General features: G+C 57.6%; 1 protein-coding gene across 1 annotated transcript; it reads left to right on the top strand.

Annotated features, from left to right (window-relative positions):
* The first annotated feature begins 421 nt into the window (after positions 1-421).
* Positions 422-21316, top strand: PTH1R (parathyroid hormone 1 receptor). The gene is made up of 14 exons (XM_084248095.1): positions 422-1318; positions 11718-11820; positions 13392-13526; positions 15145-15255; positions 15364-15482; positions 15649-15743; positions 15932-16124; positions 16556-16709; positions 18193-18253; positions 18571-18637; positions 18899-18993; positions 19640-19781; positions 19897-19938; positions 20434-21316. Exons 1-14 carry the CDS (start codon positions 1244-1246, stop codon positions 20809-20811), a joined length of 1770 nt encoding a protein of 589 aa, XP_084104221.1. The 5' UTR covers positions 422-1243; the 3' UTR covers positions 20812-21316.
* Positions 21317-21645: the final 329 nt, after the last annotated feature.

Below are 21645 nucleotides of genomic sequence, written 5' to 3'. Positions count from 1 at the left end.
TCCGGGCGGCGGCGGGTGGGGGGCGCTGGAGTCCAGGCCGGCCAGGGGGATCCCGAGAGCTCCATGAAGCACCCCTGGGGCCGCGGACGGGGCGCTGTCCTGGGGAGACTGTCGGGGGATCCCCGACATCCATGGCTAGGCGGGGGCCGCGGCGGCGCGCTCGGAGTAAGTCGGGGCCGGGGCCGGCGCCGAGGGTCGGGGGAGCGGCGGGCGGGGGCGACCCCGCGCCCGCCCCGGGCGGGAGCCGGGGGGGCCGGGCGGTCTCGGTGTCAGTCGGCGGCGCCTCCCCGGAGCCCGGCGGAGCCGCCAGCCGCGCGCCGCTCTTCTCTCCGTGGCTTTTTTGGAAACTTGCAAATGTTTTCGTAGCGAGTGAAGGGGGAGGGGAGGGAGGGAGCGAGGGAGTGACCGAAATGGAGCTCGGGGCTGCTGCGAGAGCGGAGGCCAGGGCCGGGGGAACGAGAGACGGACTGACAGACCAGCAGACAGACAGGCGGACAGACCGCGCGTCCCGGCCCCTGGCGCGCTCGGGCGGCGCGGGCGCGGGCGGGGCTCGCCCCGAGGATGGGGAGGGGGTGTCGGCGGCGCCCGCCGCGGGCGAGGGTCCCCGAGGGGGCCGCGGCGCGGGGAGCTGCGGGCCGAGCCCCGAAGGACCGCGCCGCTGCAGACTTGGGGCCGCTCACCCGGGCTGCGCGCCCCGGGCGGCTCGCAGCGCGCCCCCCGCCCGCTCCCCTCGGCTCCTGCGCCGGCCGCGGAGCTAAAAATAACAGCCGGGCTAGCCCCCCGCAGACCGCGACCCCAACCCCTCCCCCGACCCCTCCCCCATGGGCGTGGGGCGAAGCCGCAGCTCCCAATTCCCCAAAAGAAAAAAAAAAAAGAAAGAAAGAAAGAAAGAAAAGGCGGCGCGGGGGGGTGGGGTGGGGGCGGGCCGGGGGCGGGGGGCCCGGCCATATGGATGTGATTTCTCCGCTCCGAGGCAGACGGGCAGCTCCGCAGCGCTCGGCGCCCGCCCGCCGGCCCGGCCGCCCCCCCGCCCGCCCTCTCCCTCGCGCCCGCCCGCTCCTCGCCAGCCCTCGGCGCATGGGCCCCGCGCCGGGCCCCGGGGCCTCGGGCTGCCGGGCCGCCGGGGTCCCCTAGACCAGGGCGTGGGCGGGGCAGCCCGGCCTGACACAACTCTGCACCCCATCACCACCACCAGGGCCGGCGGCGGCGGCTGCCCCGAGGGACGGGGCCCTAGGCGGTGGCCATGGGGGCCGCCCGGATCGCGCCCGGCCTGGCGCTGCTGCTCTGCTGCCCGGTGCTCAGCTCCGCGTACGCGCTGGTAAGTGCCCCTGCTCCGCGGAGAGGCTGCGGGCTTACCGTGGGGTTCCCGTGTGGGGTTCAGGAGGCAGCCTCTCGGATTCCCCGAGTAATCTGAACTTTGCGGGGGGGTCCCCTGGGTGTGGGAATCCTCCGTGCCTGTTTCTCTGGAGTGTCTGGACTGATATTCTAGATGCTCCAGGTCTCTCCATTACTGAAGTCGGGGTTTGGGGTCTCAGGTCTGGAAATCTGTGGTTGGGGTTCTCCTATCTTCTGCTTCTGTGAGCACCGCTGGTCCGTTTGTCTCCCTGGAAAATGACGGCGTGATCTAGCACAAAACTTTGCTCTGGTGGCCTCTCTTCTGCAAGTATTTCTTGCAATCTGGAACACAGGGCTATGGGTCTGAGGTCAGAATCACCCAGGCAGGGGTTAGAATTTAGAGGGCCACTTTACCTCTCAAGATTGCATGGGGTACACACACAGGAACTCAGCTTTACCTAGAGTGGAAACTGCCTAGAGAGGCAGGTGTGACATGACCCGGAGGAGGAACGGTGGTCTCCTGGAGCAGACTGACCGCAGACCACTGAGTCCAGCGAGTAAGGGGACCTCTGGGAGGATGGGGGGGGGGGCGCCCATCTGCACCTTCCTGAGAGTGGAAGCGGAGAGAGTACCAGAGGGAGAAGAGACAGGAAAATAAGGCTAGAAAGAGGAGAAGGAGAGACAAAGGGGCATGAGCTGAGAGTTCTTCAGAGCAGAAGGAGTGGACAGGCCAAGTATAGCAAATAGAAATGCGGAGAGGATGACAGAGGCCAGGACGTGGGAAGGGACAGCACCTCCTCATCCTGGGCCGTGGTCTGGGGACCATTACCTGCAGTAAGTCAGCTCCCCCAGCAGCCCTGTCCCAGGGGAGCAGCCCATTGCTGAGGAGGCTGTCTGCCTGTGTGTCTGGCTTAAAGGGCCCTGCTGCTCCCAGGTGACAGCATCTGCCTTCTAGAGAGACTGTCAGGCAGCCCCCCTTGATGTGCTCTCCACTCAGGTAGAGACCCGGTGAGAAAGCAGGAGCTCTGGGATTCCCCTAGCTCGGCCTAACGCCTATGAAACATTGGGCCATCCCTCTCTCCACACCTCAGTTTTTCCATCTGTAAAAAGACAGCAAGAAAGAGACATTTGACTAAGAATCCTCCGATTTGAGGCTCTCGTTTCTTCTATGGGCCTCCCCACCTCCATTCACCAGTGCTCGTGCCCTCTCTACTTTGGCTCCCCAAAGTCAGGCACACTGAGTTTCGGAGAGGCTCGGCACTCTGCGGAGTCACTTCAAACCCTGGTGAAGGGCAGGGCCTGGAGCTCACCCTCCCTGCAGGAAGGACACCTTTCCTGGGCCCTCTCCAGGGCAGGTGAGCAGAGCCGCTGTGTGGAGCCAGCCAGCATGGCTCATGTGTATGTCCTGTGCATGGGACTGTCAGGAATACAGAGTGGGGGCGAGTGCCCTTGGAGTGTGTCTGTGCATCAGGGCAGGGCTCTGTAGGACTCTGGACCTGGTGTTCTCTGGGCCTGCGTGAGTGTGATCTTACATGTGACTGAAGAAGCTGTCGGCACATGATTTTAGGAGTATGGTTGTGTGTATGTGTGAACACATGAACCCAAGTCTGTTGTTTTCTTATTTTTATTTAATAAATGTTTCTATAGTGTTTTCTACATACTAGATACTATTCTATGCATTTTATATATTGACTAATTTAGTCTTACCAACAAACCTCTGAGAAAGGTTCTGTTATTATCCTCATCTTCTAACTGAGCTGAGTCACACAACTTTTAAGAACATTATTTATTGCATGCCAACCAAACACCTATCCTGTGCCTCTATATGAGGCAGAGGGTAGAGGTACCCAGAGCCCCCCACTGATCTCAGGGGAACACATAGAGAATTTCCGGGACTTAATCCTGGCCCAACGCTGAGGGTCAGGCAGGAGGAGGAATGGCCAGGACCAGGTCTGCCCTGGGACTTTGGGGGGGCATCGACTAGATATTCAAGTCATGAGCACTGGACCCTCTCTGGCTTCAGGGCTAAAAGATACTGCCCAAGGGTAACCTAGTGCCCTGTGGGTCCCCTGGGCTCCACTACAGCCATGAGAAGCTGAGAGCCTGCTGGCTCCCTCCCAGCTCAGGGATTGCCACTCATTCCTACAAGCCCACCAACTGCAGCTGAAGCCCCTGTCACCAAACCTGGATGCTGCCTGTCCAGTGGATTCCAGGATCAAGCTCCCATCTCCAGGGAACTCACAGTTGGGAGGCCAGAAAGTGTCCCACCGGGAGGACGCTGACCAGACTTGGACATTTTATCTTTTACCTTACGGGGAAGAGTAGCTGTGAGGCCAGGGGTCAGGTGGAATAAAGTGTGGCAGAAGGGATGGGCCCAGATTGCTAGTGGGGCAAAGGGATCATCCTAACCTTGGGGATGCCTGATCCTAAGGACATCACCAGCATGTACATTAAGGAGAAACTGCAGTGAAGTGGCTGAAGCTAAGCTTGGGGGGCCGGGGCTTTGAGTGTAGAAGTAACTGACCTTGGAGTCAGTCTCAGGACAAATTATGGTGCTTTGGAGTATAGGGAGCCCTCCTAGCCTGCTCCAGGGGCAACTCGGCTCTTCTGAGCACTTTTAAAGACAGAAGGAACCAACATGTACTGAACAGTGGCTTTCCCCAGATCCTGAGCTAGAAACTGTCAGATGCTTTCTCATTCCATCAGTAACCAGCCCATTTTACAGGAAAGGACTCAGGTTCACAGGGTGAGTCTGTGCCAGAGGTGGGACTCAAACCCAAGTTTTCAGACTCCAGCACTGAGCTGCTTTCTCCAAAGCAGGATGAGGGCTCTTGCTGGCAGGAGATCCACATGCTACATTCTGGGTTTTCTCTTTCTATTCCTTCTTTTTCCAAAAATACCCTGTTATTTTCCTTTTACTTTCTTATTTTTAATTTCAAAACTAATACTTGAATGTGTTCTTTCTCATACAAATCAAATAAAATACAGATTAAACAGAAGTCATCCTTGATTGCTGCCAAACCCCTCCCCCCTTCTAGAGAAAACAATTTTTAACAATCTGGATGGGGGATGTCCTCCCGAACCTTTTCTCTGTATTTCCAAAAGGTATCTTTTTTGTGTATATATAAAGTAGATAATTTGTTCTCTTGTTTTCTGATTGTTTTTTAAATAAATGGAATCAGTTTGTAGATAGAGCTCAGCCATATGCTGCGTCTTGAAGGTCTTCATGTCAGTAAATGTAAGTCAGTATTTTTTAATGCTGCATAGTATTCCAAAATGTGGGTATCGTTAAGCAGTTACTAGCAATGTACATTTAGATCGTTTCTGCATCATTTTCATTTGTGCATGTATGTGTGCATATAGTATTCCAGACTGTGGCAGGGAAGCTCCTTGAAATGCCCTCTTGTGTCCCCACGTGACCATTTCCCTGTAGGATATTTCTAGATTCTGTCATTCCTGGGTGTGAGAACACGCACATTTTTTTATTTTAATAGGCACGGCCACATTGCCCTCTAAAATGCCTGTGTCGGTTAATACACCACCAGTAACTGGAAGGGTCTTTTCCCCACATCCTTTATCTCATAGGATAGTATGAATATTCTTTTCACCTTTGCAGCTCTAATAGGTGAAAAATGGTGTCTCTAGTCATTTTAATTTGCCAATTACCAGTGAGTTTTGGGATTTTACAATTGGTTTCCTGTCCATCTTCTAAGAGCTTGCTCAGAGCCATCACCCATCTTTCTGTGGGCTGTTTGTCTTTTTTGTATTGATTTGTTGGAGCTTTTTATATCACCTGCCCATAAACACTGTCCCAGCCCCCAGCACTGGAAACAGAGCAGGAGGAGGGGGGCTGAGCCCTCCCTAGAACTTGGGTTTTCTTCGGAATGTTTTAATGAGGCGTCAAGCAGCCTCCCCCAGATTCCTGTTGTGGGCCTTCTGGGGACACTCCCTGGTCCGGCCACTGCATCAGGAAGGCAGTGCTTTCAGAGAAAGAGTCCCCAGGAAAAAGAAGGAGTGGGTGGGGATTTTGCAGACCCCTGAAATTGAGAAATATACTGTGATTGGGAGAGGAAACGAAGTTTTGCTCAGATTTTCAAAGACATTGGAAACCTCCACACTTAAGAACCCCAACTCTGGCGCCGGCCTCTTGCCTGAGATAAGACCTGGCAGATCCTGCTCTGTTGACCAGACTTTGCTTAGATTAAGCCATATCATCCCTCTGGGCCTTGGACCTCCAGCCCAGGTGAGGCAGCTTGTGAAGATCCACAGGGTCCTAGCAGCCAACTCCGCCATCCCAGGCTCCATCCCACCGCCAGCCCTGAGGCGTCCACGCTGGCCAAGATGAGAGGCAGGCGTCACAGTGCCTCCCCCCACCCCAACCCCTCCCAGTCCTGAACACAGGCAGCCTGTTCAGGAAGGCCTGGCCAGGGGGAGGAAAAATCAGCACTTGTCAGTGGTGGCGGGGCAGCAGTGTCCCCGGCAGGGAGCCCGTCTCAGCCTGCTTGGGCCAGCCGGACGGATGGAGGGCAGCGAGGGGCGGGGGGAGCAGTCCCCAGCCAGCTGGCATGGGAGATAGTGAGGGGTGCCAGCACAGGTCCCAGTAATGGAGCCCGGAGAAGAGGTGCAGGAAGGCCAGGAGGTCATGAGGGGGTCTCCTTTTAGCCAAGGAGTTCGCTCCTGCCTTTTCTGGAGGTACAAACTCTCCTTGCTCCAAATACCAGGATGCGACTGTCTTCTGCCCAGCTCGAGCTGAGCACAAGCTGCCACTGGCAGCACCAGCTCTCTCTGATCACCTCTGCTTGTACCTTCGCCCCTAAATTACCTTTGAGGAAGCTGCCTTAGGTGTTCTGAAAGGGACCCCTGCTTGATGCAGTGACGCATACAGTCCAGGACTCCGGAGAGCTGGGCTGGAGGCTGGCACTGCCGGAGTCATGTGGCTGGGTGCCTCCTCCTTTCCTGCCCTTCCTCGGGTGTCGAGCAGCCCGTAGCTCCAGCGCCGGCCCTCTTCTTCCTCATTGTGACTCTCAGCCCCGTTGTCCCTGTTTATAAGCTGTGGTGAAGGTGAAGGCGATGTGGTTAAAGCTCCAGGGACAGTGACTGGTGCCAACAGAGGGCTCTCGTGGGGCAGGAGAGACTGGCCTCGTCCAGGGATACACGGGCAGATCTGCCTTCTGTTGAGGTGAGCGAGGAGGCTTCCCCCAGGCTGCCAGGCTGAATTCAGTCCGAGGGATGGATGAGATGCCCCAAAAAGGTATCCCGAGGCTAACCCCAGGCAGTGGGAGAAGCCCCTTTTGCAGAGGCAGAGGTGTCAGCAGCTGAAGAAGGGTCCCTTGTGCGTCCTCCTTAGTTTTGCCTGGAGGAGAATTAGGCATGTCTGGGATCACAGACAGCAAATGTGTGGAATTTGGCAGTTAGGAGGGGAATTGAGAGGAGTGGCCCTCACTGGCCAGTGGCATGGAACGAGCTCCCTCCACCGCATCGCACCGTTGCGACCCTCGTACCTGCATCTCCGTCACCATCACCAACCATAGCGCTGCCACCTCGCTACTCTCACCTCTGCCCCCACTGGGACCTCCACTGCCCTCTCCGGCCCCAATGCCAACCTCATTCAGGTCTCCCTGGGAGCTGAATTAGAAGAAGCTGCTTGCCCCTGTCGGGGGAGGAGCAGCAGCAGATGGCTTTTCTCTTCCTCCGGGTTTCTGGACTCAGGAAATGAGAAACACATCCGGGCCTCTTGACCACACACTACCCTGTCCCTGGGATAGCAGCTTCTGTGTTTGTAAATAACCTATTAGCTTCCAGCCCCCACCTGCACCTTGCCTTAGCCCCACAAGCCCCATCTCAACACCCCCTGTTCCCTAGCTCAGGAGGTCATCACCTCCTCCCCTGCGTGTTCACAACTGAACACCATATGCATGTGTGCACACAGGAAGCTGAGTTGGGGGGTTGGATGTGGGTCGGTCTGCTATGGTGGAGCACAACCTTTGCATTCAGAAAGCCTGACCTGTGGCACGGAAAGGCCGGATTGAAGGCAGAGAGACTGGAGGCAGGAAGATCCAGGTTGAACTGGGGCAGCAACAGTGAGAACAGGGCTCTGCGACAAAGCTGACCAGCCTAGGCCCAGTGGTTACAGAGATGAGGGAGAGGAAAGCAGGCAAAGGGTGTGTGAAAATTCTGGAAACTGGGAGAATAAGGGCAACACAGAGGAGGAGGGCAGGTGGGGAGACAGGGAATTCCTTTACAGGTACTTTGAGTCTGAGGGTCCATGTAGCACCCAGGAGTGGCATCCAGGAAAAAGCAGGATGGGCGTCGTGGGATGGGGAAGAGCTTTCAGGTGTGAGGATGGGTAAGGTCAACCCCCAAAAGGTGAAATAAAATGCCCCCCACCCCAGGCTTTGCTCAGACCTGTGTCCCGTCTTCCTGACCAGACCGCTCTCCTGCATACTGTCACACCCATTCTCTATTCCCACATCAGAGGAGGGGCAATGCCATTTGTCCTGGTGTGGGGGTCACATGGTGAAAGTTTCCGAGGGGACAAGCTTTGGGAGCTTTCCTACCTCCAACTACACCCCCATACTCACATATCTAGCCTCCTGGACTCACCAACAGTAGAGGTGGTTAAGTCAGCAGAAATCATGTCACCCTAACCCAAAAAGTGGGTGTTGCAGGGCACCTGGCACAGGGCTGGGTGGCCCCATCAGTGTTGGATATGGACCACTGACCCCCGGCCAAGGCCCAGCCCAGTGTGCCTGTCTTCATGCCTGAGATCCTAGATCATCAGACTCTCCGGATCTAAAATGATACAAATCTGAGTCCTCTACACCACTAGCTGGGGCAAGATTCAAACTGCAGAGGGAGAGAGGCTGATGGGGCAGAGAGGGAGAGATAGCGCAGGTCACCAGGCCTGGAGGAGAAACAGAGCTGCCATCCCATCCCCTTTGCTCCCAGGGCAGAGGAGAGGCCCTTTTACTACCTCCACACCTAAACTTGGGAGGCCTCGCCATGATCTTAAATAATAGTGTAAGGGGGGCAAAATAGGAGTCACTGAAATAGCCTCCCGCCCCTAAGTGCCAGACACACCTCATCCAGCTGGCCCTCCTGTATTCCCTGCTCCCAGTCGTCCCTCGGGTCCTGTCTCATCGGTCCCTCACTATGGTGCCCTAGATTCAGTCACCTACCCAGATAATCTTTCCTACCACCTAGGATGGGGTCACCCATGCTGCCCAGCAGCAGGATGGGGGTAGGGCACCACCAGAGGGAGGAGCCATGATTTGGTGCTAATAACAGTAGCAACAATAGCCAACAGCTTTCCCTGGGTCTCACTCCTGCCCAGGCTTTTCATGCAGTGCCTTATTTAATCCTCACAACAGCCCTATTTTATCCTGATTTTATAGGTGGAAAACTGAAGCATAAGGGTTAAGCAACTTCCCCAAAGACAATAAAGCCAGTCAGTTTTCCACCAAATTCAAGAACTGGTGGCCGAATCTCCTCGGACAAGGAGAGGGTGCAGCCGGGGGTGGGGGTGGGGGGGTGTCAATGGGCATTTCAGGCAGGGGTGTGCTTACGTGGAGCTGCCCTTCTCTCCTGGGGAAGTGTGTCCTTGAATCGGGCTTGAATGCCTCTTGTTGCAATGCAGTTCTTCTGTGGTGGGGTAACAGAGAAATGGGTCCTACAGTCCAGGGAGGCCAGAGGTGGGACCACCGTTCCTGTGGGTGAACGACAGAATCTGGAGGCCGTGGGGTCCTGGTCACACATACCTTCCCCTCTCCTGGGCATCCCCAGACCTACTATGGGAGACCCCAAGAATGAGGGTATGCCTCTTCTCGGCCATGGACAGGGTGAAGCCAACAGCAGATTGGACTAACCCCTTGGGCCGCTGAGAATGTCATTCCTGGTCATCACCCAGCTAGCACCTCTGCCCTTTTGCCAGGCTGATAAATGGGTAGTTTTCAACCCGTGACTGCTGGTCTCTAGTCAAGAGCGTCAATGTGACCGTCAGCCACATTAGTGGGCTCATGTGTCTACTGGGAGGTCTGGTACGTCAGCCAGTCTTTGAAGAGTGGTAGAAGCTTCGGTGAATCACGCAGGCGTTCTCCGTCAGCTGAGAACAACATGCTGCATCATCTGTCTCGAGAGGGATGGAGGTGGGCAGAAGAGAGGGAATTGGGAAACGACAAGAAGATTGCAAAGGTGGTGCCAATAGTGCCCACAGGTGGCAATACTGGTGATGGCAGTGATGTTCCTTGTGTCAACTTTGATGATAATAGTGCTGACGGCGCTGATGAAAAAGCCCTGGAGGTGATGGTGGTGGTGATGGTAATGATGTTCCCCCAGTTGCGATGGGGGTGCCGGTGCTTATAGTGATGGTAGCAGTAGTCAGTGCACGTGGTGGTAATGGTGCTGTTGCTGGCAGTGATACTGGGGGCGATGGTGACCACAGCAGTAGTGATGGCTGTGCTGGTGTTGGTCAAGGCGGAGATGGTGGTGGTTATTGGTGGAGATACTAACTGCAAGAAAGGCAACTCAGCCGACTGCGTCCCTAAGGCAAGAGGCACAAACTCCAGGTCAGGCTTGGAGCAGGTCCAAGTTGTCCTTCTCAAACCCTCTCACCTCTGGCTACTTCTTCTGCCCCAGCCTGCTCTGCCTTGGCTGGAGAGGATGGAGGCACTGCGGAAGCAGTCCTTCCTGCGGGGTCCGTGGGCACTGGGGCCAATTTGGATTCCAGAGAAGCATGGACACCCACAGACAGTCACAGGGCCTTGCACCCTCGTTGTACACATGGACATTCACACAAGCATATGTATACATGCATGTTCATAAGCACCTCGGGCTCATATCCAAAATGTGCATGCAATTCCCACGTGCAAACGATGTGGAGACATGAGTGTGCGTGAGTGACACACTGACCCAACAGCATGTGTGCGGCCACTGAAGGGTGTGCCACCATTAACGCGCAGGCGCAGAGAGTCACGCGCCTCCACTAAGTGAAACCAGCAGAACCCAAGTCCAGCCTAACTGGAGACTCCTTGGCCCTGGAAACCCTTGCTGCTGCCACCAAGAGATGCGGTCAATTAATTTCTCCCTGCAGCCAGGCTCCCTAAGCCGCCTGGCAGGCCCGCCCCCACCCGCTGGTGCCCGTCCCTCCCCCTGACCCCCCCTGCAGCCCCACCCCCAACCTCCTTCCTTCCCTGCCTCCTCCTGGTTCTCCCTGAAGCTTTACCCTGAGAAGCTCCACAAAGACTGATGTCCCGGCTTTGTCACAGGTGTTTGAGGAGATGCGGCTCTGCCTGTTGAGTCTAAGAAGACCCGGCTCTGTTATGTGGAGTCTGAAGGGACAGCCCTGCTCTAGGGCTCAGGGATCCCAGGGGACATGGGCCTGTCCCGGGATTCTGAGGAGATATATTGGGCACTTCTGGAAGCGGCTGGGCTTGGTCACACTGAGCTGTGATCCGGGCAGGATGCTGTCCTCATCCTCTGAATCCCTCTAGCCCTTAGGAGGCTGGAGGCTCAGACCCTCTCCTGTAGCCACCTGCACAGAGTGAGAACACACCCCCAGCCCCAGGATGCTGCTGTTCCCTTCCCTAAGATGATGCTCGTGAATCCCAGTAGGTGGTAGCCAGCGCCTTGGCAGACTGGAAAGAAGGAAAGGAAGAACATTCCAGCTAAGGGAATAGGAGTTGCAGAGACCTGACAGCATCATCAGGACACACAGGGTCTGCTCGGGTGGAGGGCACTTCTAGACAAGGAGTGGGACATGGGAGACTCCCACCCACAGCCTGCATGGGGGTGCCCTGCCCAAGCCAGACCTCCTGCCAGCAGTTTCTCCCCCTTACTCCCTTGGGACTACGAGGGTGGGAGGAGCTGAGGTGCTCACCATTCACTGGGAAGCATGGACTAGAGAGGGCGGGAGTGGAAATTGATGATTCCCAAGGTCCCAGGACACCAGGACACGAGGACACGAAGGAATCCAGGCCTGGTTTGTTTCTCCAAGCGCTCTGCACCTTCCCTCGCCACCCAGGTCCCCTGCAGACAGCCAGGGTCCTGTAAGGACCCATGCTGGGACATTCCAACCCTTTCCCCCTGCCCTTAGGGGAAAGACAGGAGACTGTCAGTGCCTCCGCCAGGGTGTCACTATTGAGCAGGCAGGAGACAGACAGACTTCCTCCCCCTTTTTACCCTTCTGGAAGGACAGGTTCTTCTATCCCTCAGAGGGCGGCTTCTCCTCTGTAAAATGGGAGCACCCATTTTAAGGCAGATTCCCCACATTCTAGAGTCAGACATTTTGGAAAGGTCCTGGGAGGCTGGCACGGGGTGGGGCACGGGGTGGGGCCTGCAAGTGCTCCTGGGAAGCCCTGCCTGCGGTCTGACCTTTGACTTGATAGGTGGACGCAGATGACGTCATGACCAAAGAGGAGCAGATCTTCCTGCTGCACCGAGCCCAGGCCCAATGCGAGAAGCGCCTTAAAGAAGTCCTCCAGAGGCCAGGTTGGGGCGGGGCCGGCGGCAGGCGGGAAGGCGGGTGGGCCAAACACAGAGGGTCTGTGGGGAAGGCCCGAAGAGGGTGGGGCCAGGGTGCTGAACCAAGTGTCGGCAAGAGAGGGCCCAGATAAAGGGGAGCAAGTCCAAAGTGAGGACTGCAAGTGGGGAGGGTCAGGTGACCTTGAAATTAGCAGCATCGGACACCAGGCTGTACCTCCCCTCCCAGGGTGGGGGTCGGTGGTTTGAAGGCAGCTACAGTCGGAATCACCCACAACAAGTTTCGATTTCGTGAAGCAAACGAGGGTCAGGAGATTAGCCAGGGTGCTCACCTGATCTCACAGCTCCTGCCCCCACCTCAGGCTGGTTTCCTTGAGTCCTTTTCCTGGAAGCAGAGAGAGACCAGCCTCTTTAGTATCAACCCAAACCTCTGAAGTCTGCTTTATCTCACGGGCCTGGAAGAGGCCCAGACCCTGACTGACAGGCCTACAATTGCAGCTTCCTCCCCTCAGCTGGCTCTTGGACTGTGGGGGGAGGACACTGAGGGACACAAGACATCCTCTGTAGCCCACGGACTTTGCTCACACTCAGGGTTCACGCGGTCTGTGCAGTCAAAGCCCTGTCTACATTCTTGCCAGTAGGGATTCCCTGGTGCCCTGCCCCAATCTCATCAGGGCCTGCGGGTTACTCTGGTATGAAACCAGGCCATTTCTTAGCTGTGGAAGCCTGGATGTCCATCTCTGTTCATGATGAGACCCTCTCTTACGGCTCCACCCCATCCTGCTACCTAACCCAACTGACGCCCAAGGGTGCTGGCAGGAAAACAGGCCATTCCTTCCCAGCCCAGGGTGTCTACACTCAGCTACCCAATGTTGCCACAAACCGTGACACAGGAGGGCCAGGGAGTCCTGGCTTAGGCTGTAGCTTAAAGGATGCAAGTCAGATAATGAGGAAGACTTTTCAGGGAGGAAGAAAGACCCTAAGCATCCTTCCAGTGGAGAGAAAGGCCAGGTCCCATCTCAGATGGAGAGCCTCCAGGCTTCCTTGTGCAATCTGTGAGCCCCTTACTGGAGTACTTGAAGGCAGGAGACAGGGTAGGTAGACTCGTTTGCCCACCCCTGACAGCTGCACACGCTTGCTCTTGTCTTCCACACCACGTCTTGACATGCATGGCAGTGCTGGGGCCTGGCTTCCTTTGCCCTGGTTACCTTCTCATTTGACATCACTACTGTCTACTTTTGCCATGCGCCCCCTGGTGGGGCCTTTGCTGCCTGTCTGGCTTTGGCTCTGACACTTGGGTCAGAAGATACCACCTCTGTCCTTGTCTTGCCTACATGTACTTCTCAACCCACTAGGTGACCCCACACGCATCTGGCGTTTGCTGCCATTTGAACCCCTTGCTGACAGTCCCCATCCAGTTCTAATGTACTTCCTTACCTGTCATCTCCACTCCCCCAAACAGCCTGGAGTATCAGCAGGGCAGGGGACAACCACATTGTGTGAAAGAGTCTGAAGCAGGAGTGTGCCCCGGTCTCCTGCTGCAGCGTGGCTGACAGCCATAACCGCCCTTGTTCCTCCAGCTGACATAATGGAATCAGACAAGGGATGGGCATCCGCGTCCACATCAGGGAAGCCCAGGAAAGAGAAGGCATCTGGGAAAATCTACCCTGAGTCTGAGGAGGACGAAGAGGTGCCCACAGGCAGTAGGCGCAGAGGTACGTCCATGCTCCCGTGAGTCCTAGACAGGCTGGGGCCCGCCCACCCCCACGGCGCCATCCCCATCTTGTGAGCTCATGCCCCTCGATGCCTGTGAACAGGAAAGCAGGGGAGGAGCTGGGAAGAGACCGAGCTGAGGGGACAGCACATGGAAGAGCGGGCAAGCCGAATGGACTCAGCCCCAGAAGATGTGGGCAGAGAATGCCCTGAACCACCTAGGGCTGTAGTCCTTCCATGGAGATGCCAGAGGGCCAGGGAGAGAGACAGAGGAGCATGACAGAGGCAGAGACTAGGAGGCAGGGAGAGACCCAAGAGACATAGAGACAGAGATCTAGGAGCCGGAGAGGTGGGTGCCAGGAGGCACAAACTGGAGGTCTGGGACACAGGCTACCGGGAGTATCTCGCTATCGCTGAGACAGAGTGAGGTGGGCCACGGAGAGAGAGCAGAAGATGGCCTAGGAGGGGTGGGGTCAGACAGGACGGGACAAGGTGGGGAGAGGATGGGAAGGGAGATGCGGGGTTTTGTTGTCCTTGTTGTCCCTCGGGGAGGTAAGGAGAGACAAACACAGAGCCCAGGCTGCAGCCACAGGGCCAGTTTGAACCGGCTGGGTGGGCAGCAGATTCCAGATGGGCCACATCTGGGAGGCTGTGGTCACCATGTGGCTCCCCAGGGACCAGAGGAAATTGAGGGCCTGGCCAGGCGGGGCTGGGAATATAGTGCCCAGGACAGAGAGCCTTTCACCAAGCTGGGGCGGGTCCAGCCATCAAGGCAACCTTCCAAGGTGGCTGGAGAGTCCTGTGGTTGGAGCCCTGCAGGGGGAAGAAGGGAGCTGGGGGTGGCGGCAGGGGATGGTGGGCTGTGGAAGAGCCAAAGGCTGAGGACCCTCCAAGGTCACTTAGTGTCTCTGCTTCGAGATACTGTCAGCGAGATGTGTCACCTGCCTCGAATCTCAAAATTAGCGCTTCTATTTGGGGGATATCTGTCCCCAAGAGCGGTAGCAGTTTATAGCAGGTGCTGTTGGAGGCACAGGCCAATATGTCAATCCCAAGGTCTTGGAGAAGAAACGGAAGTACAGAGAGAGTAGACACATGCATGAGGTCAGGAGCTCCGCAGGAGCCGAGCTGGCCCTGGAAACTAGACTAGCCCCCTGTCCATGATCCCAGCCGAAGAGTCACCTTGGGATCTATGCCCAGCTGGAGAGTCAGTCTGGGGAACTTGCCCTTCTCCGGGGACACCTGCAAGGTGGGTGCAAGAGCAGAGAGAAAAGAGATGTCTGGCCTGGGGCTGAGCACTTGAGGCCAGGGCCCTGGGCTTTGTAACCTCAGCAAGTCACTCACCTCTGTTGGCCTCCACCAGCCAATCTGGAAAACAGCCGGCACCAGTACCTTCATACAGGGGCTATAGTGAATTCGGTGAAGGTGGGTGGGTACAGTGCACAGTAGGGAGTAGGAGCTCAATCCATTCTCTCTAGAATGTTCCTGGCCTGAGTTCTGCAGTCCTGGGGGTTACCTGTCCTTGAGGGAGCCAACAACCATAGGTCTTTTCTTCCCTCTGGGTCACTAACCGTGGACTTGACTGGTATTCCCCACCTTGCTTGTCTGTCTCTGTGGGTGTAGGGCGCCCCTGCCTGCCTGAGTGGGACCACATCCTGTGCTGGCCACTGGGGGTACCAGGTGAGGTGGTGGCTGTGCCCTGTCCTGACTACATTTATGACTTCAATCACAAAGGTAAGGTGGACTGGAGTAGGGTGTGTCCCGAGGGACACAGCTTTGGAGGCCAGAGCTTCAGTGACTCCAGTCCTTCCTGCCTGTCCTGATCCTGCCTTGAACCTGCAGGCCATGCCTACCGCCGCTGCGACCGCAATGGCAGCTGGGAGCTGGTGCCCGGGCACAACCGGACATGGGCGAACTACAGCGAGTGCGTCAAGTTCCTGACCAATGAGACTCGGGAACGGGTGCGAGCCTTTCTCTTCCCCAGCCTGACCCTGGGAAGGCCACACTGCCCCACTGGTGACCCCTACCTTGTTCTGAGTCCTTCAGAAACCTTCACCAGGCCTCTGACCCCTAATCTGATAGCCACACCCTGTCCCAGGGCCCTGACGGTGCCTCCCACCTTCACAGGAGGTGTTTGACCGCCTGGGCATGATCTACACGGTGGGCTACTCGGTGTCGCTGGCCTCCCTCACCGTGGCGGTGCTCATCCTGGCCTACTTCAGGTGGGCGGGCGAGGGGCCGGATGCGGGCTGTGGCCTGGGTGGGGCCGAAAGGGGGGCAGAGATGGGGACCTCCCTTCCCCCCCCTCCTCCCCTCCCCTGCTGAGTGTCCGGGTCCACGCTCACAGCCCGACTTGTGCCCACCTTCTGAGCCTCCCCCTGCCCCCACCCACGGTGACGTCCGCCCGCAGGCGGCTGCACTGCACGCGCAACTACATCCACATGCACCTGTTCCTGTCCTTCATGCTTCGGGCTGTGAGCATCTTCGTCAAGGACGCGGTGCTCTACTCCGGCGCCACGCTCGATGAGGCTGAGCGCCTCACGGAGGAAGAGCTGCGGGCCATCGCCCAGGCGCCCCCGCCACCCTCTGCCACCGCCGGCTACGTGAGTGCCCCTCCCGTGCCTGACCCCTTGCCACCACTGGCTTCGGGGGAGCTCCACACCGCTGTGCCCCCTCACCCTTAGCCTGGCCCGCACCCTCCATGCCTCCTGCTACCACTGCTTAAGGTGACCCAGCCTCACCTCGCTGTGTTCCTTTCACCCCTCAGCCCTGCTTCCAGCTCCCACCCCGACTTCCTTCAACTCTTAGGTGTCAGCTCAGGGCCCCTAATCCCCCCACCTCTTCACTTGTCCCCTGGCTCTGGCACCATCCCCCCAACACCCCTCAGCCTTGGGTGGAAGGTCCTGACCAGAGCCTGCCCCTTTCTCCCTGGCTTGACTAGCGCCCTGTCCTGCCTCACCAGGGCCCACTCCTCCACCCCTCCCCAGCCCAGCCCTGCCCTCTGGCTAACACCTGATACTGACTGGTCTCCTAGGCGGGCTGCCGGGTGGCTGTGACCTTCTTCCTTTACTTCCTGGCCACCAACTACTACTGGATTCTGGTGGAGGGGCTGTACCTGCACAGCCTCATCTTCATGGCCTTCTTCTCAGAGAAGAAGTACCTGTGGGGCTTCACGATCTTCGGCTGGGGTACGCAGGCATGGTGCAGGCAAGGCGGGACCTTGGGTGGCAGGGTCAGAAGGTACCACAGAGGCAGGGTGCCCACACAGCATATCCTGTTCCAGACCTGCCCACCCTTTGTGACGCTGACCCCCTCCCAAGCTCAGGGACAGGGCTTGGCCAGGGTCAGGGTTCACCTGGTGTTGGCTAAGGCTGGGGCTGGGGTTTACCTGGAAACAGATTCACCTGGAGCTGAGGGTCAGCTCAGAGGAAGGAAGGGCGACCCTCAGGCCAAAATTCAGCTCAGGATCAGAATGGGATCTTGGGTCAGAGGTCAGCCTCGGACTGGAGTTGGAATGGGGACCCTCACGCCACCCTGAGCCCTTTCCCCACCAATTCCCTCTTTTCATGGAGCCATCTGTCTACACCACTCTCACCTTGCCCTTGCCTGCAGGGCCCAAGGCCCAGAGCAGCAGGCCCGGGCATCCCCTCTGCAGAATGGGTTGCCGGAGCTCTGTACTCTTCCCCCACAGGCTCTGGGATTGAGTTACCGATAATTGTCCATTATTGTTGGCAGCTCCAGAGCCTGGCTGGGCTCCGGGGCAACTAGCCAGGTTGCACAGGGCTAGGTTGGGTGGCTGGCGCCCTCCCTGCGCTCAGCACCCACTGGCCCTCAGAGCCACAGCCACAGCCTCCTTGCCCCTTGGCACACACTGTGACCTTGACCTCACCCATGACAAGCCCCAGAGTCTGGACCTGGTCCCAGGAACTGACTCAGGCTCTGGAGCTAAAGGGTGACAGGGTGGGCTGGAATCATCAGATCAGGGAGCACAGAGAACTCTGTGGCACAAGAATGTCACAGCTGCTTCTCACCATAAACCCACCTCTCCCAAGGGTCACTGGGCCTAGAATGAAGTGTGAGGATGGGGAGGGTGAGACCTGGGGCTCCCCTCCTAGAGGCAAAGCTCACTCAGGTGCTAGGTGCCACCTGCACTGACTAGGACCAGGGCACACGGAGGCGCTTCCCTGTAGCTCTTGCGCACATGGAAGGCCATCCCTCACCTCATCTGGCCTCACTCACGGGGCTAGGACCTTTCCATCTGGGTGGGGGAAGTGGTGCGCTGGTACAGAAAATGCGAGTAATAGGCTCCCTCCCCATAGAGAATACCAAAGGGGGACTGGATTGGGCATGGAGAGTTTAGTGATACCTGATTTCACCACATGCCTGAGGGGTGTGTGGGGGTAAGAGATGTAGAACCAAGATAGGGGCAGAGAGCTGAGCTGAATCCTAAGGGCTGGACCTTAGGGGAGGCTATTGGCAACACGTGCCAGACTGTGGTTCTGTCACCAAGCAGCCCCTGGGCCTAGGATGCGGGGGATTAGAGGCAACAATTGGGTTAAGTTGGGGGTCACCAGGAATGGAGGGAATGGGAGCCATGAGGTGGGTTGAGGAAAGAGACATCATGGACAACTCTGACAGTTCCTCACACACTGTCCACCTCTGTGCCCACAGGTCTGCCTGCCATCTTCGTGGCTGTGTGGGTCAGTGTGAGAGCTACCCTGGCCAATACTGGGTAGGTCCTGGTGGAGAAGGGGGTTGAAGGTTTGGATACTAGCCAGAAACACCCCTGGGACCCTTTTCTTCTATGAAGCATAGGAGGGGACCTCCGATGCCCTGACTCTTGTGTTAAGCTGGGTATCCCCTCAGGGTCACAACAGACTACTTCAAAAGAGGCCTGCAAGGGTGGCCTCAGAACAGGCCATGTCCAACACTTCCCTGTCCTATGTGCCAGCCGTTCATGTTAGAGCAGACCAGCTTGAGGGCCTCTTTGTGGGCAGGCCCCGGGAGGGAACAGGAGGGGGTGGGGGCTAATGCCTCAAACTCCCCCAGGTGCTGGGACTTGAGCTCCGGGAACAAGAAGTGGATTATCCAGGTGCCCATCCTGGCCTCTATTGTGGTGAGCAGGGGTGGCCACTGGGCTGGGTGGGCATATAGACCTTGGGCCCTGGGGACCAACCCCTGACAGGGACCTATCAGAGTCACAGGGCCTGAGAACCAGCTGATCCCAACCCTGTTCAGACGGGGAAACCAAGGGCCTGAGGAGCCACCAGGAGAGGCAATGGCAGAGCAGAACCTGGGCAGGGCTGTGGGGCCCAGAGTCCTTGCCCCCATCCAGCTAGGGTGCAGCCTGGAGATGCAGCCCTCCCTCACTCCACAGCTCAACTTCATCCTTTTCATCAACATCGTCCGGGTGCTCGCCACCAAGCTTCGGGAGACCAATGCCGGCCGATGTGACACACGACAGCAGTACCGGTGAGCCACACCCACCATGCCCTAGCTCCTCAGTAGGTCAGGGGTCACCAGATCCCACCACCATGTACAAAAGGAAAGACCCAAGAGTGAGCCTGTCTCAGGGATAAAACCAGCTCTTCACCCCTGGCTGCTCTGCTCAGCTGGCCAGCTTGGGACTCTGGCCTGTCCAGCAGTGATGGGATCTCACCAGCTGCTGGAGGCCCTGGGAGCACCCCAGAGCCAACCTGGACCATTCGGTGCCTAGCCTTGAGCTGGAGTCTGCAAGGGAAGGACAAACCCGGACTTCTCAAAGAGCTGCTCTCAAGGAGTGTGAGGGACAGGTGGAGAAGGCAGCAGCTCAGCTGGAACCTGAGGAGTGGGCCATGGGGTCATAAGGTTAAGGCCCTAGAGGAGTGAGTGGGTGCCAGCAGAGGGACTAGGAGGTGACAAAGTTTGTCATCAACTCCAGGGCACCTCAGATCCAAGGGGCCCTATTAACATTTTCCTAGGACAAGTGTCCCCAACTGAAGCGGGTTGTGCTCTGCTGTCCTCCAAGCCTCAGGTCCCCTAGTGGCTTCTGGAGCCCGGGGCTGGAAGGGTGGGAGTGGCATAGTGCCTTTCGAGGGGGACATGGCTCAGCCCTGACCAGCCTGCCCTGCTGGTCCAGGAAGCTACTCAAATCCACGCTGGTGCTTATGCCGCTCTTTGGTGTCCACTACATCGTCTTCATGGCCACGCCATACACCGAGGTCTCAGGGACACTCTGGCAAGTCCAGATGCACTACGAGATGCTCTTCAACTCCTTCCAGGTGCGCGCCCGGGTCAGGGCCTGGTGAGGGTGGGAGAGTGGGTGGGACATGCGGATGCTGCTCCCGCCCTTGCCAAACTCAGGCTCTGGGCCCTGACACTGTCGTCTCTCCACAGGGATTTTTTGTCGCCATCATATACTGCTTCTGCAATGGTGAGGTAAGGAGGTGGGGAGTGTTGGGGCAGAGCAGGGAGGACACAGAAGAGCTAGGGGGTTCCCCAAGTCCTGTCTCTCCATTCTTCTGCCTGGTTCTCCTTCATTCCTCAAGAACCTCCCTGAGGACATTTTGAAAGCAGAACTTTTTCCGGATGATTCAGGCTCTGGACGTGCTAGAATCTGTAGATTCTTCAATCTGTGGCATAGCCAAGTGTCTTGCCAGCCCCATAGCTGAATTCCCAGTAACCCAGATTGAAGAGCTCAGCCATCCTGGGGCCATTTGAGCCCTGTAGATTCTGTCTATAGCCAGGCACTCTGTTCTGACAGTGATGTGGTTTTACTTGGCCTTGGATTTTCTAGCAATATCCTCATGCCTCATTTTCCATTCAGTGCTGAGTGTTTCAGGGACTGGGATGTGGGTAGTGCTCGGGTGGGGAGGACACATGGCAAAAGGGTTGGGGCACACCTGAAGGCCTGCCTTCCTGCTGCCACCCCAGGTTCAGGCTGAGATCAAGAAATCCTGGAGCCGCTGGACTCTGGCATTGGACTTCAAGCGCAAGGCACGCAGTGGGAGCAGCAGCTACAGCTATGGTCCAATGGTGTCCCACACGAGTGTGACCAACGTGGGCCCCCGCACGGGACTCGGCCTGCCCCTCAGCCCCCGCCTGCTGCCTGCCACCACCACCAACGGTCACCCCCAGCTGCCTGGCCATGCCAAACCAGGGGCCCCAGTGCTCCAGACCACACCACCTGCCGTGGCTACACCCAAGGACGACGGGTTCCTTAATGGCTCTTGCTCAGGCCTGGACGAGGAGGCCTCCGGGCCAGAGCGGCCACCCACCCTGCTGCAGGAAGAGTGGGAGACTGTCATGTGACCAGGGACCCAAGAGTTGGACCTATAGACATGAGGGACCAAGAAATGTGTGGTTGGACAGTTGCCCACTCAATGCGCTGAGGCCAGGAGGACAAAACAGGAAAAAAAAAAAAAAAGAAAGAAAGAAAGGGAAAAGGAAGCAGTGTGTGGTCTGAACTGGGGACACATTCCATTCCAGCAGGGAAAGGGGCTGGGAGCCTTAGGGGAGTTTGTGGTTCTTGCCTCAGGATGGGGTGTCTGTGAACCACAGGCCAGTCCCTGGGGTGGGGCACAGTCCAGCAGAAAAGGCTGGGCGAGGCTACTTCCTCAGCCTAGAGAGGCTCAGATTTACAGGGTAGTGCAGGGACCCCGTGCACCCACTTGGGAGCTGGGCCCCAACCTCTCCTTGCCGTCAGCTGCCATCTAGGCTGCGCACACTTATGCCCAGGCTCCATGAGGACCCAGGTTGCCTTTGGTCCAAACTCCTATAGGCCAACCCCCTCCATCTGCCGGTTCCCCAGCCACAGTTGGCCAGCACTGGCAGAAAACCCCTCCGGTCTCTGGCCATGCTCCCCCAAGCCAGTGGCCCTACTGCAGCCCCTTTCTGGCCTGTGGAGGCTGGGGCCACTGGGAAAGCCCTCTGCACAGAACCCCCAGCCCCCACCCTGGACCTGACATGCTTCTAGCAACCAGACAGAGGATGCAGGGATAGCGATGGGCTGGGGTCTCTGCTCTGATTCAGGACCTGTGGTCCTGGGGCCTGAGCCTAGAGGGCTGGCTGTGGTGGGGGGCTACAAGGCTTAGCGCACAGCTGCTCATCTTGCTCGACACCCACCCACCACCTTGCTTGGCCCCT

Source organism: Talpa europaea (genome assembly GCF_964194135.1).
Source record: "Talpa europaea genome assembly, chromosome: 11".
NCBI classification, from domain to species: domain Eukaryota; kingdom Metazoa; phylum Chordata; class Mammalia; order Eulipotyphla; family Talpidae; genus Talpa; species Talpa europaea.
This window is presented reverse-complemented; position numbering and strand designations above follow the sequence as displayed.

Bases quoted from the DNA above. Each gene is read 5' to 3' on its own strand.
- PTH1R (XM_084248095.1), top strand. From the start codon at position 1,244: ATGGGGGCCGCCCGGATCGCGCCCGGCCTGGCGCTGCTGCTCTGCTGC. The intron at 1,319-11,717 runs GTAAGTGCCCCT...TTGACTTGATAG, and splicing joins TCAGCTCCGCGTACGCGCTG to GTGGACGCAGATGACGTCAT. The intron at 16,710-18,192 runs GTACGCAGGCAT...CTGTGCCCACAG, and splicing joins CTTCACGATCTTCGGCTGGG to GTCTGCCTGCCATCTTCGTG.